The sequence below is a fragment of the Notolabrus celidotus genome, chromosome 10 (genome assembly GCF_009762535.1).
Source record: "Notolabrus celidotus isolate fNotCel1 chromosome 10, fNotCel1.pri, whole genome shotgun sequence".
Taxonomy (NCBI): Eukaryota; Metazoa; Chordata; class Actinopteri; order Labriformes; family Labridae; genus Notolabrus; species Notolabrus celidotus.
The window spans coordinates 25438615-25456718 of record NC_048281.1 but is presented as its reverse complement, the minus strand read 5'-3'; the positions used below and the strand labels follow the sequence as shown (position 1 = coordinate 25456718).

At 39.7% G+C, this 18104-nt stretch overlaps 1 protein-coding gene across 1 annotated transcript; it reads left to right on the top strand.

Moving 5' to 3' along the window:
- Nucleotides 1-250: 250 nt before the first annotated feature.
- LOC117820762 (RCC1 and BTB domain-containing protein 1-like) lies at nucleotides 251-17760 on the top strand. The gene is made up of 12 exons (XM_034694682.1): nucleotides 251-396; nucleotides 4619-4876; nucleotides 6637-6787; nucleotides 6865-7031; nucleotides 7962-8120; nucleotides 8210-8317; nucleotides 9923-10065; nucleotides 10154-10344; nucleotides 12718-12844; nucleotides 12950-13101; nucleotides 13212-13342; nucleotides 15240-17760. The coding sequence occupies exons 2-12, from the start codon at nucleotides 4751-4753 to the stop codon at nucleotides 15378-15380; spliced, it is 1596 nt and encodes a 531-aa protein (XP_034550573.1). The 5' UTR covers nucleotides 251-396; nucleotides 4619-4750; the 3' UTR covers nucleotides 15381-17760.
- The last annotated feature ends 344 nt before the right edge of the window (nucleotides 17761-18104 follow it).

Below are 18104 nucleotides of genomic sequence, written 5' to 3'. Positions count from 1 at the left end.
TTAAGATTTTTTAAGAAGTACTTTGAATACTTAAGTATTTTTAAAAGCAAGTACTCCAGTACTTTAACTCAAGTAATAATCTGACAGAGCAACTTTCACTTGTATTGGAGTAATATTTGACCAGGAGTATCTATACTTTGACTTCAGTAATAAAGCTGTGTACTTTGTCCACCTCTGTTTACCAGGTCAAACTACATCTACCATCGATTCATTTGGTCTGTCAGATCACGTGACTTTTCCTCACTTCCGCAAATAACGCGTCACAGCAGCTGAGTGTGGAAGCTCCAGCGCAGAGTGAAAACAAAGACAGGCATCATCCCTCCACCGGACCCGTGTGTCACGGTTGATCCGTCAACTAGACCCGTTAACGACACCGGATACAACCCTTTTTAACACGTGAGTTTACGGGAAATGTTGTTATTGCTTCCTAAAAGTTAAAAAGTTGTTTCCTTCCGGGCTAGTCTGCTAACTCCAAGTTAGCTGAGATGAATCTAGTAGCAGCTCCGCTCACTTTGCTCTGTTGTGTCAGCTGCACAGTGTGCTGAATAATGCCTTTCTAACAAAGGCATCAACATCAGACAGCTAGCAGGCTGTGTTTTTATTAACAGTCTTGTGGTCAGTGTTTGCTGTGTGTTTGAGATAACACAGGTGGAGGAGGTGATGTGTGTCGGTGTTGGTTTAGTAACGTTACAACACGTAAAGCCTCTGTGACCTAGATTTTCAACACATTGAGTCTCTTTACTAAGAAAGTCTTAAGGTCTTATAAGCTGTTTTTACCAATAACAGTTCCAGTGAGACAAAAGAAACAGCATGGAATTAAAGGATTCATCCCACAACAACTGACAGGCTGCATGTGAGGATGAATGTCACCATGAGATGGAAATCACTGCACCAAGACCTCAAACAAATATTAGAGACATAAACAAATTATTTTTCACCTCATTATGAATGAAAGTCCTTAAGAGTTTTTTGCTTGAGAGGTAACATCCAAGTTAGATTCTGACTCAAAACCCACCTATTTACAAAGGCTATTATTATTATTATTATTATTATTATTATTATTAGTTTTACTAAATATCTGGTAGGAAAAGTTATAAAAATGTAACTTAAAGCAGTATAAATAACTACTTTTACTTTAGTAGAACATTGATGTACATGCTAGGTGTTATATTTTAATGTAATGCAATAAGTTATCTTTTAAAACAATATTTGTAGTTGCATCATAACAATTTTCTTTCATGCAAGATCAGTCAATATTTGTAAACTTCCTCTACATGTCAGGGGAGTTGGGGTTTTAAATGTATTTAAACCAGTGTTTCTCGTTGTAACTGTAAAAAAAAAAAGGAGGTTAAGTATTGAGATTACTTTTACAAGGATAAGTAGTATAACCCATCCATCCCATCATCCCAGCCGTCACTGGGCGAGAGGCTGGGTACACCCTGGACAAGTCACCAGCCTGTCACAGGGCTAGTATAATCCAATCCACTTTATTTATATAACACATTTAAAAAAAACAAGTGAGGTAAAATAAGTTAAAATACACAGAACATAAAACACACAAAATGAATACATAAATATAATAATAAAATAATAATAATATAAAACACATAATATATTTTTTTCAAATAAAGAAACACTGTAAAAAATGAAATAAAAGAACAGACAAAGACAGAGACCGCACAACTCTCATGCTCGGTTAAAAGCCACAAAGTAAAAATACATTTAGGCCATAAAGTTGATACACTACACCACATAAAAAAAATACCTTCTTGCTCCATTTAAAAGAAAAAAATTATCAGAGGCAAACTAAAAGTACTCTAGTGGCCATTTGTCATTACAAAAAAACTCAAAGAAAAATCAAATTTCAAACTCAAACTTTAACTAAACTTAATCAAAGGGTCACTGATGCACCGTGGGGATGTGATGTACTCAGGTATAAGAAGTCCAATGTCCATGCAAAAGTTCAGCGGTTTCTAATAGTTTATTTTGAAGGCAAGCAAGCAAACAAGGAACAAAGAAAATCACGGCTCCTGCTGCCTCTCTTGCGCTGGTAAAAAACCATAGATCCACCCAGGTGCATGCTGGCCTTCTGCCACCTACCTACCTAAATAACCTCATGTGCACACAGTTCCTAATTACAAATCAAACAAAAACAAACAAAAGAAATACTAAATATACAAAACAAATGACTAGCAAAAAACGTATCCCCAAAATCTAAATTAAATTACCTATATAAAGAAAGGGTTGGATAAATCTAACAACTAATACTACTTATTAATTCTAAAATAAATAAAATAAATAATAAATGTAAAAAAATTGCACTTTGCAAATGTCGTGGAACTTTTAGGGGGCGGGGCCTGGAATGCTGAACATTTCTGATTGGTAGAATAACATTGTTTACATTTCATCTGCCGTCCACAATAACTTAACACACAACTGTGATTCACTTGGTTGAAAAACTCTTTAACAGTTATCTTCTCTGAGCCTGATAGCTTGAATGCATCTCTGTCAGCTCCTGGTGTTACAGTTTAAAGAGTGACCCTGTAAACTGGCGACCTTCAGTTGAACGTGTCAGTGTTTGTTGAGTTTACAACAGCTGTTCAAACACAGGAGTCCTCGGGAAAGCATCCTAGTTTAGTTTTTAATTAAAATGTTTAAATGTCCTCATCAGAGAAATATTTCTTTATTGCATCAGCACCATCTTTGGTCATCAGGAACACCTGTGTGTCCACTGCCGTAGAATAGAATCTAATCTAAGAGTGATTTTTTTTTAAAAGTCCTGACAGGAGAGAGTTTACTGCTCAGACGTGACACCAGAAACCACATATTGTTAATCGCTTGGTTGCATTACTGCTACAATCAGACACAGTTTCACTCAAAGGAGCTTTTTACATACCAGCCCAGATCTGATTGAGCCACTTTTACTCCACATTACCCAACTTCTCAGTAATCTCCTCAGAGAAGTCATGCTTGGGCTTAACGTTATTCAGAATAAATCTGTTCAATCTGCACTGCAAAAAGCCAGCCTTCAAAAACAAGAAACAATATACAAAAATTGTGGGTATAGTGCTTAAACAAAACAAAATGATCTGCCAACAGAACAAGAAAATTTGGCTTGCCAAGACTTTCCAAAACAAGTAAAAATATCTAACCTCAATGAACCGAGAAATACCTTAAAATGAGTGTATTCTTTACTAATAACAAGTGCATTTTTCTTGATAGAAATAAAAACAATATGAGACTTCTTTTCTCAATGTGTTGAAAAATATTCTTAAATTAAGTAAAGGCTAGTGCCATTATCTTGACATAGTGACATACACTAGGCGTTACATTTCTTGAAACCAGCAAAGTTATACTAAAACTAATTTACTTTTCTTGATGGAAAGACAAAAGTTAAAGAATATATTTCTCATTATGTAGGATCATTTTCTTAAAATTCTTTAAGGAGCCAAAAGCTGTGGAATTCATAAATCATATTAATGCATTATAATTTGGAAGAACTTGTCTGAAGGTAATTATTTCTGTTAGAAACGGTTTGAAATGTTAAATGTTTAAATATTAAGTGTCAGTTTACAGTACTGTGCCAACTGTACTAAAATATAGTAGTACATATTATCTATTGTTTCATTTAAATGAAACAGTGGGTTACATTTGGCTGTCATTTGTTTTAATTGTGTGACGAGATACAATTGTGTCAAAGTCATGATTTCTTATTTCATGCTTGAAGCAGTTTTATACTTGGGAGCAGGGTCTGAAATTAGCACCCGCCACCTGCCAAATGTGACCTGTGGTGAGGAAGGGCGAGTAAAACCGTTAGGCCATCCTCCATTTTGGCAGACAGGGAAATTGTAGGTACAAGGTACGACCGGGGGGGGGGCTTAATAAAAATAATTCACCTATTTCTGCATTGCTAACGAGGCCAACTTTGTCTATGTGTGATATAACTGAAGTGGCAGAAAAAGTTTGGGAACCACTGGACTAATGCTGCTCACTCAGTCTGTAAGGAGTTAACATTACCGATGGACAGACGAGAAGGTTCTTTTGTTTGTGGGACATAAAATATGAAGTTGGAGGCTGTAAAAGACCACAAATCATCCAAGACACATAAGCAACTACATGATGTCGAAATATTTTTTTCTTTCAATTGGCGCATATATTTTAAAAGTGGCAGGTAGAAAATCTGAGTGGCAGACAAAAAAAATGTACTTGCCTGCTGCAGTGGCAGGCAGTGAAGAAAGTTAATTTCAGACCCTGCTTGTGAGTGTTGATGAAACAGCTTTGTAACAGTTGATATTCTAGTTTCAAGCATGTATTACTCAGTATAGGTCATAACATCTCAGTAACAAGCTGTAATATCTTACTGAGATAATTTAAGACCAAAACACTCAAAATAAGTGAGACACTAAAACTTTCTCATCAGGCAAAAAATAAGAAAATTTCACCCTGTCTGAGATGTTCAATCTTAGATTTCAGTTTTTGCAGTGTGTAAATCTGTTAAGTTTTATAATAAATTTTTTCCACTTTGTTTCATTCCCTTATAACAAGGAGTGTTTGTGTTGATTGTTAAAGGTGTTGCATTCTTCCATAATGACTTTATTCTCACGTATCATCACGACAGAGACAGCAGCACTGGCAACCTTCCTGACCCACACCCTCCCCCTGCCCCTGTCCCCTGCCCTGCCTGTGGACTGAGGGTCATTCCGCCACTCTGCCGCCTTCTGCCACACACACTCACAGGGGGCTCATCGTCATGGTGGACGTAACCAAATGGCCCATTTTCAGCCTAATGGGGCCTCAGGAGCTCTCCAATATACGGAAAGCATGTGTGTTTGGATCGTCTGCTAATGAGGCCATCTACATCACCAACGATGATGAGGTGAGGTAGAGTCTGACCTTTCAAGGTGATGTTAGACCAAGAGGATGCTTTGAGGAGTGAGAGTGTGCACGGCTGAATGTTAATGTTTTGTTGACTCTACCATAATGTGAGCTGTTAGATTGTTTCACACATTTAAAGCAGTCGTTATTTTCTTCTAACAAACACTCTTACGTTTCATAATGTCTGTTCTGCAGAGTTACAATATGATATGAAAGTGATGTAGTGATTGGCAGAGACAGTGTTGAAATTCAATGCAACAATCGATATCTTTATACTGGGAATGGATGAAATGATGACACGTGGTAAATCAATGTGTCATAATAATGACAAAACTCAAACATCTATCACCAAACTCGGCAGCTGCTCTCAGCTACACTCCGTTTTAACACCTTTCAGCTCAGTGTTTTGTTTTTTAAACATATTTGTGTTGTTTATTTTCTTCTCAAAAAGCATACAGGACATCCAAACGACACTAATTTAACAACGAAAAAACAAAAACAAACAACACATCGTCAGTTCAGAATCAGAATCAGAATGAGCTTTATTGGCCAGGTATGCTTGAACACAAGGAATTTGTCTTTGGTAAACTGTGCTCTCTTTGTACAAAGGCATAAGAATAAGGCATAAAAATAAAAAAATATAAATATAATTACAACAATAACATCAACTATAAACACAAAAGAATACAAAATAGGCATGACTAATATGTATAGGCTAAAAATAATATATGATAATAGTGCTGTGGTGAGTGCAAAGATGCTGACATGAACGTGAAGTAGTTTTACATTACCTTTTTGTGGCCACAGCAGGCAGATGATTTTATCGAAATAAGCTTTTGCTACCTTCGTAGATCAGTTTCTGTGTATGTACTTTGATAGTAGTCAGATTTCTGAAATCTGTGGACATACCAGGCCATCAAAACTGTCTCTTATTCTAAAAGAACAAATGTGATGTAACAGCCTGGATGCAAAAAGTACACAGACAATGTTAGCGTTTATCTGAGTGTCAAGCTAAACCGCAGGATAGTTCTCTCAGTGGAGATAATATAGTTAAAATACAGACAATAATGGATTTAATTCATTAGGAAGTCAGAAACATGACTTTCAATTCATGTAAATCTTTCTCATGTCAGCTGTATGTGATGATAACAAGGAAAATGTATGTCAATGTTATGTTCACAGCTTGTTCTGCTGACCCCTAGTGGCCAAAAAACTAATAACACCGCTTTAATACACGTGCAATTTTTTAGTTTTCTGCAGAAAAGCCAGTTTTTGAAATTGCACGTATTAAAGGAATGTGGGAATTTTCTTCCTCAACAAGGCCGTCAGTCATATGTTGAACCATGAATTCAAAGCTGTTGTTAATTACTGGTCCTGATCAGCAGCTTGTGTGAATGCAATTGTTAGTTTGCACATTCAGTACGTAAAGTCTTTGGTATTACTCTTTTTAAAAGCTCTTGTGGAAGTTCGTTCTCTGTGTCGGTGCGGCACTGTTTGTGTGAAGAGAGGAACTGTTGGCGTCACCCGAGGTCTTATCAGCACCGTCCACTGTTGATGTTTGTGTGTTTTGAAATGTGACCTTTTACCTCCTGATTTACATCTGTGTTCTCTCTCTCTCTCTGTCTCTCTCTCTCTGTCTCTGTCTCTGTCTCTCTCTCTCTCTCTGTCTCTCTCTCTCTCTCTCTCTGTCTCTGTCTCTCTCTCTCTCTCTCTCTCTCTCTCTCTCTCTCTCTCTCTCTCTCTCTGTCTGTCCACCCTCAGGTGTACGTGTTCGGTTTGAACTGCAGTAACTGCCTGGGAACAGGTGACAGCCTGAGCACCATCGTGCCCAAGAAGCTGGACTTCCTGAGCGGGAGGAAGGTGGTCAGCATGAGCTACGGCAGCGGTCCCCACATCCTGCTGGCCACAGAAGGTAGCTGCACAGAAATGTTTCACTTCACTTTTGGGATTAAAAAATGCAGCTGAAGGACTAATCATCGTGTGTTTCAGACGGAGAGCTGTTCGCCTGGGGTCATAACGGTTACAGCCAACTGGGTAACGGGACAACAAACCAAGGAGTCTCTCCGGTGCTCGTGTCGGCCAACCTGCTCAATAAGAAGATTACGGAGGTGTCGTGTGGCTCCCACCACTCGATGGCTCTGACGGACTCAGGAGAAGTGAGTGTCTGTCAAAGGAAAGACGTCCCCCTGAGGGCCTGTAGACCAATCAGAGCAGTTATTGATCTCCTGCTTTAAGAAGTTAGAAAACTATCCTCACTCTCAAGCAAACCTGTTCCACAGTAATGTCTCAGGAATTTTTGGATGATTTGGAACCAAGAATGAGAAATGTATTCACTGAGAAAAAAAAAAAAAAAAGAATATTTCTCCAAATGTCAGACTTTTTTTATTTGAGTGGTTAGTCATTGCAGATTGCTTTCATTGTCAAACTGCTGAATAACTCACTCAGAATACACATTAGCATTAAGAAGCTTTGCTGCTGTAAACATTCAGGAATGTTTAGCATCCTCTAAGGAGATTTCAAAGCTTGGATTTAGAGCATAGGGTACGTTTCAGCAAACTCTGAGACTAACCCTGAACTTTGAGTTGATTTACTCTCAGATGGGAAACAGAGACTGTTTTCCAAACCACCTACTGCATACTAACAAGGAATGAAGTTTGAGCTTTGGGTGGCAGTGATACCAAAAAATGTAGTGCCAACCGCCATAAACTGGAAAAAAGAAGACGAATGTTAGCGCTGTGCATCGTGAGAAACGATGTGCTGCATACTGAGAAATGATCCCGGATCAGTACGGCATACTGCAGATTTTGCTTTTGTTTACGTACATACTACATTTTGACCAAATCAGTACGTACTGCTAGTTCAGAAGGAGGTTTCGAAAACAGCAACAGTTTTTGGTGTCAGAACAGCTGATCTGAGTTGATTCAATCAACTCTGAGAAGGTTCACTTGATGTCTCTGTCTCTGTGTTGTGTGTCTATTGTGGCCTCATGACAGCTGGTGTGCTGTCTTGGCCGGGTCTCCCTCCTGAATGAGATTTGAATCTGGTTGAACTATATAAACAAACATAAAACTAAATCTTCTTCCAAGGTGTACGCGTGGGGCTACAACAACTGCGGTCAGGTCGGCTCTGGCTCCACGGCGAACCAGCCCACTCCCCGCAGAGTGTCCAGCTGTCTGCAGAACAAGGTGGCCATCAGCATCGTCTGTGGTCAGACCTCGTCCGTGGCAGTGGTGGACAACGGAGAGGTGAGCGATTGATTTGTAACGCGCCTTTAAACTCGGTGTTATCCATCTGTCGTCTCCGCAGCACTCATGTTGTCTTTGTGCCTCTGCAGGTGTACGGCTGGGGCTACAACGGGAATGGACAGCTTGGACTAGGAAACAACGGGAACCAGCTCACTCCCTGTCGCCTCGCTGCCCTGCAGGGTTTATGTGTGCAACAGGTTTGAGATACACTTATATACATACTAAGATGATCCTTTTGAAAGCTAGTTAACAATTTGAATGGTACATCATCTTTTGATTGTGACTTATTCAGTGGTCCAATTATAGAATTATTAAGAGACATTTAAGCTGATTCAAGACTCAAGAAAGCTTTATTACCAAGTGAGCTTGCACACACAAGGAATTTGACGTTGTGAATGGAACACTGATACTTACCAACAAGACAGGAAGGACACAACAAGACAGGAAGGACACAACAAGACAGTAAGGACACAACAAGACAGTAAGGACACAACACGACAGTAAGGAAACAACAAGACAGTAAGGACACAGCAAGACAGTAAGGAAACAACAAGACAGTAAGGACACAGCAAGACAGGAAGGACACAACAAGACAGGAAGGACACAGCAAGACAGTAGTGACACAACAAGACAGTAAGGACACAACAAGACAGTAAGGACACAGCAAGACAGTAAGGAAACAACAAGACAGTAAGGACACAACAAGACAAGAAGGACACAAGAAGACAGGAAGGACACAACAAGACAGGAAGGACACAACAAGACAGTAAGGACAATAAATATATAAACCTAAACACAAATCCAAAAATTCTAAATAAAAATAAAAAGACTATCTGTACAAAGAAAGGTAAATAAGTACTTTTAAAGACATGAACTAAGTTAAATGGAAATTATTCATGAGGAGTGGGTAGGTATGGTTGGATCTTATTAAGAGTGTCTCAACCAAAAAGTGTTTTAAATCAAATGCTTTAAACCTGATTAGCTAAATTGATGAGTCGTCATCTTTTTTAGCCTATAGCCTGAGCCTTCCACTTTAAGACAATCAATAACAACCTGTATTTAAAAAAGCACAGACAGGGGGCGCTGTTAGCCTGGCAGTTTGGGCTCACGCCCCCATGTGCAAAGGTTGTGGTTCTTCGACTATTTGCTACACGTCTTTCCCCTGCTCTCTGCTCCCTGTGTTGCCTGTCTCTCTTCAGGTGTCAGAGATGCCCAAAATTTAAATAAAAAAACAAGCGCACAAACAGAGAAAAGGGGCACTGTTCTAATGTTTGTAGAAAAATGTGTGAAGGGTTAACTTCATGATCTATGAAGGCTTAGACTGAGAATTTGGGGTCTCTTGACACAGAGATGTTTACATTTGCTCAAACTTCAAGCTGTAGCAGGGTTTGTTCCCTGGTATGCTTGTTCAAAACCTTTTTCAGTTTCAGTCCAGACATACTTTTTCATTTTCAAATTGATTTTCTTCCTCTATATCGGAAGACCCTTTATATAGTTATTGAACTGGAGATAACAAGATCATGAAGAGGATCAAGATCAGGACTCAAGATTATTTACATTTTTATGACTGTATGAAGCAGTGCACATCCCAATATTTGAATTTCTTTGGTTGATAGAGTTAGAATTGTCATCTATCTTCTGTCTGTAAACAGACTCATCATTTCCATTCTGAGGATAATGGGGTCTTAAATTAATCAACAGGTCGTTACCTTGTTGTTTTATTCAGTGTGAAGCAGGTGTTGCTCGTTTTGCTAACAGAATAATTGGTTAAAATCTGAAGTTCGTTTTTCCTCGTCCTGCAGATCGCCTCAGGTTACGCTCACTCTCTTGCACTCACCGACGAGGGCTTGCTTTACGCCTGGGGCGCCAACACATACGGTCAACTGGGCACCGGCAACAAGAGCAACCAACTGAGTCCCATTCAGATCATGGCCGAGAAAGAGAGGTGAGTGAGAACATAACCACAGAGATGATGAACTGTGTTCTCACTGTCGAACTCTCTGCTCAGTCCTCTCTTCTGCCTCCTCTCACAGGATCGTGGAGATCGCTGCGTGTCACTCCACACACACATCAGCTGCAAAGACTCAGAGCGGTCAGGTGTACATGTGGGGCCAGTGCAGGGGTCAGTCTTTAGTGCTGCCCCACCTCACACATTTCACCTGCACCGATGATGTCTTTGCATGCTTTGCTACACCCTCAGTGATGTGGAGGCTTCTTTCCATGGGTAAGACAAGGTACAATCATGTCGTAGTGATGAAAGGACTTCACAGTTTCTGTCACATTTTTAAATCCATTGACTTCACATCAAGTTACTGATGCTCATTTTCCACAACTAGTTTTTAGAAATTCTTCTTCTTCAGCATGAAGTGATCAAGTTTACAGCAAAATTCCAATGTGCTGCAAAGCTTCACTCTGCACACAGTTATATGATTTTCCTCGGCAGGGGTTTTTGAAATAACATCTTCTGCTTGTATCAGAGGTTACACAGGGGAAGCAGCTCTCTGGATTCCTGAGTGAAGAGCATTTTCTCACTCTGTGAGAAACCAGCAGAGCTTTAAGATAAGATATTACTTTATTGATCCCCTGGGGGGAAATTCAGTTGTTGCAGCAACCCAGACATAAGTACAATCAAGAAAAGTTCCAATTAGTAAAATAAAAAAAGTAAAACTAAAAATAGATAAATAAAGATAGAATAAGTTAGAATACAATTTAGATATATACAATGTTACAAATGGAATTGAGATAAATACAAGTATCTATGGAGTGATTAAAATGTTTTAACAAAAGGCAGACAAAAACATGCAAACCACTTTATTTATAAAAGATCTTAGTTGCTATATTTACTGGCCCTGAATGCTAGTTCTAGTGCCAATAAATGAAACACAACAGTTTTACTCGTCATACAAACCAGGATACTGCAAACATATTTGAAAAAAAAAAATAGAGCCGGCTACATAGAGAGTAAGTTAAACATTGCCTGTTTAACAAAGGGTTACAAAGTTCTTTTAATTAATCATTCAGTAAAACTCAAACGTAACTTTAACTTTAATAATTATTAAGGTAGTCATTACTCTTGGACATTTGTAAATAGCATTTAATACTTTTTTGTGGGGATTAAAATTGGGATGTTCATAAGTGACAATTCCTAGTCGGTTCAACATATTTAAATTCTGACCAAATAGACTAGTCTTTTTTTTATTTGACCGACTTTGCAGGTGTACATCATCCAATAAACTCTCAGTAAAAATGTATACAGCCATGTCATTTTAATTATCACAATGCAAAAAAACAAACAAAAAAACAATATAAACCTGCAAAAGTCCCTCCCCCATGGTTCTTGGACCTGAAATATACGTGCAAGGGAGACATTTGCAGTAAATTAGGGAAGTATGTAGCCATCTCAATACACAAAATAAATATATCAATAAATACCAACCTATCAACCAACTAGTCTAGAAAACCCTCAGAAAACAGTCCAAATATTGGGCAATTGTGGCCTGGCGGTCTAAGCGCCCCACGTATCGAGGCTATAGTCCTCGTCGCAGAGGTCGCCAGTTCGACTTCCGGCACTCTCTACTACCCACGTTTCCTGTCTCTCTTCAGCTGCCCTATCACATAAAGGCAAAAGGCCCAATATTTAACTTAAAAAAAGAAAACAGTCCAAATTTAATGCAATTTATATATCAGAGTCCGTGGAAGTGTTGGTAAACAATGTCCAACTGGTTTGCTGAGTGTGGCTAATACTAGCAGAGCTAGCACCACCAGCCTTCGATCCTTCTTGCAGTTTAGCATCCACCTACCTCTGCTGGTTATAGTTGCTGTGGTTGAGTGGTTATATGTTACTTTAATCAGACACAGCCTACATACAACTTTATCTTCATTTTCTAGAACAAAATACTAACAGATTGAGATGCGGAAATACAAGATGCCATCTGTGCTTGTTTACATCTGGGTAGTAGAGCGTTTCAGCTTGATGGCAGCAGCTACTGACCAGAGCTATATCCCCTGCTGGTTGTCTCAGGCCTATCTTATACTAAAATGATTAATAATTTATTAACTGATGAGTAATTCAGGTGCAAACCAGTGAGGGTGATGATATTTAACCTCTAGTCAACTAAACGCAAACATCCCAAAAAAATTTTTTTGTAATTTGTCTCTCAGCAGTAGTTACAATGTAATCTTGTAGAATAAGACTTTTAACTTTCAACAGTAATGATGGCTATGATTTCACATTTTTGCATCGTCAGCTGACCTGATGTCCACTGACTAAAAGACCAGCCGAACATCTAAATAGCATTATTGAAATGCAGAGTTAACATCCAGTGAACAAATCATTACCTGGCAGTGTATCAGAGCGCTGTCATAAACTGACCTTTAATTAGTGCTACATTTCAACGCTTCAGGGAATTTATTGAAGGAACTATTAGATTCACATTGAGCCTCAGCAAAAGGACACAAACTACCTGCAGTTTTGTGTTTCAGCTGTGAAAGTAAAAGTTATTCAGATATCTGTTCCAGTTTTTTATCACACTAATGCCAAAGGCGATGTGTTGTGCGTGCGTGGGTGTGTGTGCGTGGGTGTGTTTTCTCCCTCCAGAGCACGATGACTTCTTGACCGTGGCTCAGTCTCTGAAGAAAGAGTTTGACAACCCAGAGACAGCCGACCTCAAGTTCTGCGTGGACGGCAAATATATCTGTGTCCACAAAGCAATTCTCAAAATCAGGTCGGGGACTTAAACCCTCAGCTGTCACGTCATGCCGTGGTTCTATAGAATATCATATAAATGAGAAAGAATACATGAAACATTTGTGAACACGCTGTCTTGCAGGTGTGAACACTTCAGGTCCATGTTCCAGTCTCACTGGAATGAAGACATGAAGGAGGTGATAGAGATAGACCAGTTCTCCTACCCGGTGTACCGCTCCTTCCTGGAGTTCCTCTACACTGACAACGTGGAGCTGCCTCCTGAGGACGCCATCGGTCAGAGTCACAAACACATGCACGTCACAGCCTAACTTTTACTGACATTTGCATGTGTGTGCGTGTCGTGAATACTAACAGTGTTACTATATGTGACTCTGTTCCGTCAGGGCTGCTGGATCTTGCCACGTCATACTGTGAGAACCGCCTGAAGCGTCTGTGTCAGCATATCATAAAGAGAGGAATCACCGTGGACAACGCCTTCTCCCTGCTGTCGGCTGCCGTGCGATATGATGCAGAGGTACGCATTCACTATCAGTTACAGACTAGAAGACAGAGGAGAGATCACAGCAGGTAGGAGATGCACAACAGTATTTACTGACGGAGAGAGAGAGGGATTGGTCTTTGCTTACCTGAAGCACCTCCATTAAACCTGCTGTTATAAGCTTTAACTGGTTATGATCAGAGTTAACGGTAGACTTTTTTTTGTGTTGGTCAATTTGGCCGGTGATATTCCAGAACTCCGGCCATATAGAATAACCGTCAGACATCCGCTCTGAATGCCCGATCTTCTTAATAACTTACATTTACCAGCAATACAACACTGAGAACACTACAATTTGAAATTAATCAATTAATAAATAATATGGTCAAGCACCGGGGGACAGCGTGTCGATGCCGACCTGCTGTATTGAGAAAGAGGGGGATGGAGAGAGACTGTACCATATCGTAACAGACAGAGATTACGCCCCCTTTCTTTCCTTAAAGTGCAGTTTGCATAATCCGGTTTACATTCACATGGATATTATAGAGCACTTCATGATCTAATCAGTCTGGTGTCCTCTGTGCCCCTCTGCACCTGACTCCGCCCTGAATTCCGCATGCAAGTAACATGTGAATGTTTGGTAATGTCCTCTGCACACTGCACTGAAGGGAGTAATCCACGCGCACGCTATCAGTCCCCTTGAAGTGTTTTGGAAGGTGGCCATCACCGAGTTTGTTTTGATATTCATATCTCATCATGCTGGGAAACTAAACTTGATTAAAGCATCATAACCTTCTGTAAACTTGTCAATGTAGGAGATGTGGTTATACAAATCTTCACGCGTCCGTCATCAGTGTTGAAGCGTTCTCCTGATGTTTCTGAGCATTCAGGTCCGACTGTTTTCTCAGTGCCGCTGTCAATCAGTAAACGTGACATGGCTGTCGAGTGACCCAAAAAAATCAGCTGCTTCACGGCACGGTCATGAACCAATGTTGGTATTTAAAAGTGTAGACTCTGAATATAAGACTAGACCACTTTTTCACATGCAGTTTAAAGGAAAAAAAAACAGCTTAAATTATGAGCAATATGGTTTTTTTATATTATGTATTTTTACCGCCGGACATTTTGGCCCATGATGTCTCTATATGCCAGACAACTGCAAGTTAAAACCGGCTAAAAGCCGATAAATACCGGCTAACGTAAACCCTGGTTATGATACAGACTGAAATTGAGCATAGTGTTAGCTCAGGCAGGCTACGAAATCAAGCTCAGTCCAGAGTGCATTAGCTGCTCTTAACACCAGCCCCTATCAGCTGACAGCTCAGCTGATCACATCGACACATCCATTTGGCAAACATCAAAATATGGTTCTATATAAACTGCCTTAACCTGCCTTCTCTTTCTGCTCCCCCTGCCAACCGCTTTGAAACCCACCGCCATCCCAGCACCCTCCTTTTACGCTGTGTCTGATTTCATCAGTGTCATATGTAATGTCACTGATGCCTGCTCTGTTTTGTACCCCTGGTGGTCTTTGTTGCTGCTCTCCCTGCCTTGGCTTGTCATGTATGCACATGAAAGAGAGGGGAGGTGTGCTCTCCCCACCACAGGCTTTGGCATTTTCACCATATTTGAAATGCTAGCTATGCCTGCTGCCTTCCAAACAGGTACATTGCGCCCACCCGTCAATAAAAGCAGTCAGAGACCGGGGTGTAAACATGATAATTTCTGCTGTAAAAATTAGCTCCTTAAGATGGACTCTGAAGGACTTTCCTTGGATTTTGGAGCCAGCCTCAAGTGGACACTCAAGGAACTGCAGTTTTTTTGCATCTCAGCTTCTGTTTCATTTTTCAGCCCCTGAGGTTACTGCCTGGTATTCATATGACATTTCTTATTGAACTATTTTCTGATGTGTACTTTCATCCTCCTCCCTCAGGACCTGGAAGACTTCTGCTTTAAATTTTGCGTAAACCACCTGACTGAAGTCACCCAGACAGCTGCTTTCTGGCAAATTGATGGCAACCTGCTCAAAGATTTTATATGTCGAGCCAGCCGCTGTGGAGCCTTCAAAAACTGACCCTAACCCAAAGATCGATTCAAGAACTGGGACCCAAAGATGCTACGTCGACCCGGGGGGTGATTTCTCAAAAGGACTCCATTAGTCCTACCCGGCTCGTCATCCCCTCCCTGACAAGTGGTCTCACATTGGAAGCCTTTCAATCATTACCATCACTGTCACATCTATTTCTCATGTCATTCCAGACTAGATCTGGTGTGTGCATTGGCTGTACATGCTAAAATCAGGAGGCGGAGCTTACAGGCAGTAGCATCATTACACAGACTAGTTACAGTGGATTATTTGCCACAGTGCCAGACCAGCTGAGATGAATTCTCGTGCCATGAGTGGTTGTTTTATATTCACTTGAAAGAACTTTGCCAGTTGCCTGATATCACTTTACTTTTTCTATTATTTTGTTGAACTGACCAACTTACTTCCTTATTGCACTTGTGTGAAACACTTAGATGATTTATGACAGTTAAATGTGCCATCTGGAATCATGGTTCTCAGTTTGGGGTCAAAGGTTGTTTGCACTTCAAGATAACAGGAAAAACAGAGGCTGTTTCCGAAACCGCCTACTATACTAGCAGTACGTACTGATTTGGCCAAAATTCAGTAAGTAGCATGTGAACAAGAGCAAAATCTGCAGTTTGCCAAAACTCCCCGGATGTCTACTGATTCGGGAAAATTTCACAGTATGCATCGGACCAGTTTGCGTTGCGTACTGTGTTTCCCACAATGCACAGCGCTCTTTCCGCTTTTTCTTTCATTCTTGATGGGAGGAACTCCGTTTTAAGGGGCTGTGGAAGTTATCAAATTACATATACACCACTTCCTAACTTTTTAAATCATAAGGGGATGCCAAAGAAGCAGATTTACAATCAGCTTCGCCGTTGTTTACTTCCGCTTACCGAAACCGGAAATCCAGTGACGTCTGGCCCAGCGTACTGCAACACAGATCGAACAGAACAGCCATACTACATACTAAATTCAAACATGGTATGTAGTAGGCGATACCTACTGCCTACTACATTAGTAAGTAGTGTGTAGCCGGCCGTTTCGGAAACTGTTTCCGAAACGGCCGGCTACATACTACTTACTAATGTAGTCCTGCTTCTTTAGCATCCATTTATGATTTAAAAAGTTAGGAAGTGGTTTATATTTTCACAGCACCCAAAAACGGATTTCCTCCTGTCAAAAAAGAAGGAAAAAGAAAAAGCGGAATGAGCGCTGTGCATTGTGGGAAACAGTACATGAGGCAGACTGGTCTGATGCATACTGTGAAATTTTCCCGAACCAGTAGACATCCGGGGAGTTTTGGCATATTACAGATTTTGCTCTTGTTCACATACTGCTTAATACATACTGAATTTTGGACAAATCAGTACGTACTGCTAGTATAGTAGGCGGTTTTGGAAACAGCAAAAGTATTTAAAAAAAAACAAGAACGTAGATTGAAGCCTTTATAAAAATAAAAAAGGTTCAGGTCAAACTAGTTAGCGCTTAATAGTCCTGGTGGCTTTCAATCCGGCTATGCTGACGGTGTCTGGGTTATAAAGTGACCCAAAGCTCGAATTATAAGTTACACTCTGAGCAGAGGCAGAAGAAGAAGAAGTCTTAAACTGTTACAGATTAGGCTGAATAACCTAGAAATGTATCTTACTCATTATTGACTGTTATTAATTCACACCTTTTATATATATTTGTAGAAAAATAAGTAAAAATCATGATGATGTGATATTTTAGATTTTTTTTTTGCAGAAGCATTTGCAGTCGAGGGTTTCTGTAGCAGTACAGTACCTTATTCTGAAGCTGTGTTGCAGCTTCTGTGATTTTGTTATAGCACTTGGCCCTATTTGGAAACATAATGGGATTCATTCACAATCAGACTACTTATGCAGCCTTTGTTACAGATGCAAAGATGAGAGTTCAGTTTATGGATTCTGTAGATTTTAAAGTTACTTGTGTGCAGCTACACCTCTGTAATATAAAAAGCTTCTTTAGTTTGTATATTATTATTATTATTGCACAAACCAGAGCAGTAAGTGTCAGCTGGTAGGTCAACTTGTGTGGTTTTAAGCTGAAACAAACATGCAGAGTCAATAAATCTCAGTTTACAGTGAGGCAGCGGTAGAGACCTGGACTTGGTTTAAGATGGACCCTTTTTTTTTTCCAGCCACATGACATCGACCACATGTTGAAAACACTATCTAACAGTATTATCCTATATTTACTGCACTACTGCTGTGAGTGTTTGAAAACTTCTATGCAGGTCATTTCTACTTTATAATCAAATTATGATTTTATGGTTATGTTGTTTTGAATGATACAAGTTATGCAAAGTGCCAGTTAAAGTTTTATGAACTCAGCAAGCTAATTAATAAAAAAATACTTTTGACTTTTGTGTCTTCTGTCAATGTTTTTAGCATTATTATTTTTTTTTTAATGTTCTTTTTATTTGGAATGTCACGATATACAATACAATTTTTTTTGGCATTTAACACCTCAGTATCACAGTCCTTGTTTAGTCCGCTTCAAATATTTTCCATCGTATAATCACCCCCTTAGCTGGGAATTGGGAAAGGTGGTCATATATAGTCCGACTGTTTTTGTGTCCATGTTGCCTTTCTAAGGTTTTTTGTTCTTAAGTCATTCTATTGCAATAACATATAAACAAAACAACAGGGGAGCTTCCTCTTGTGATTCTCAAAAATAAAACAAAATTAAAGCTGCAAGCGTCGA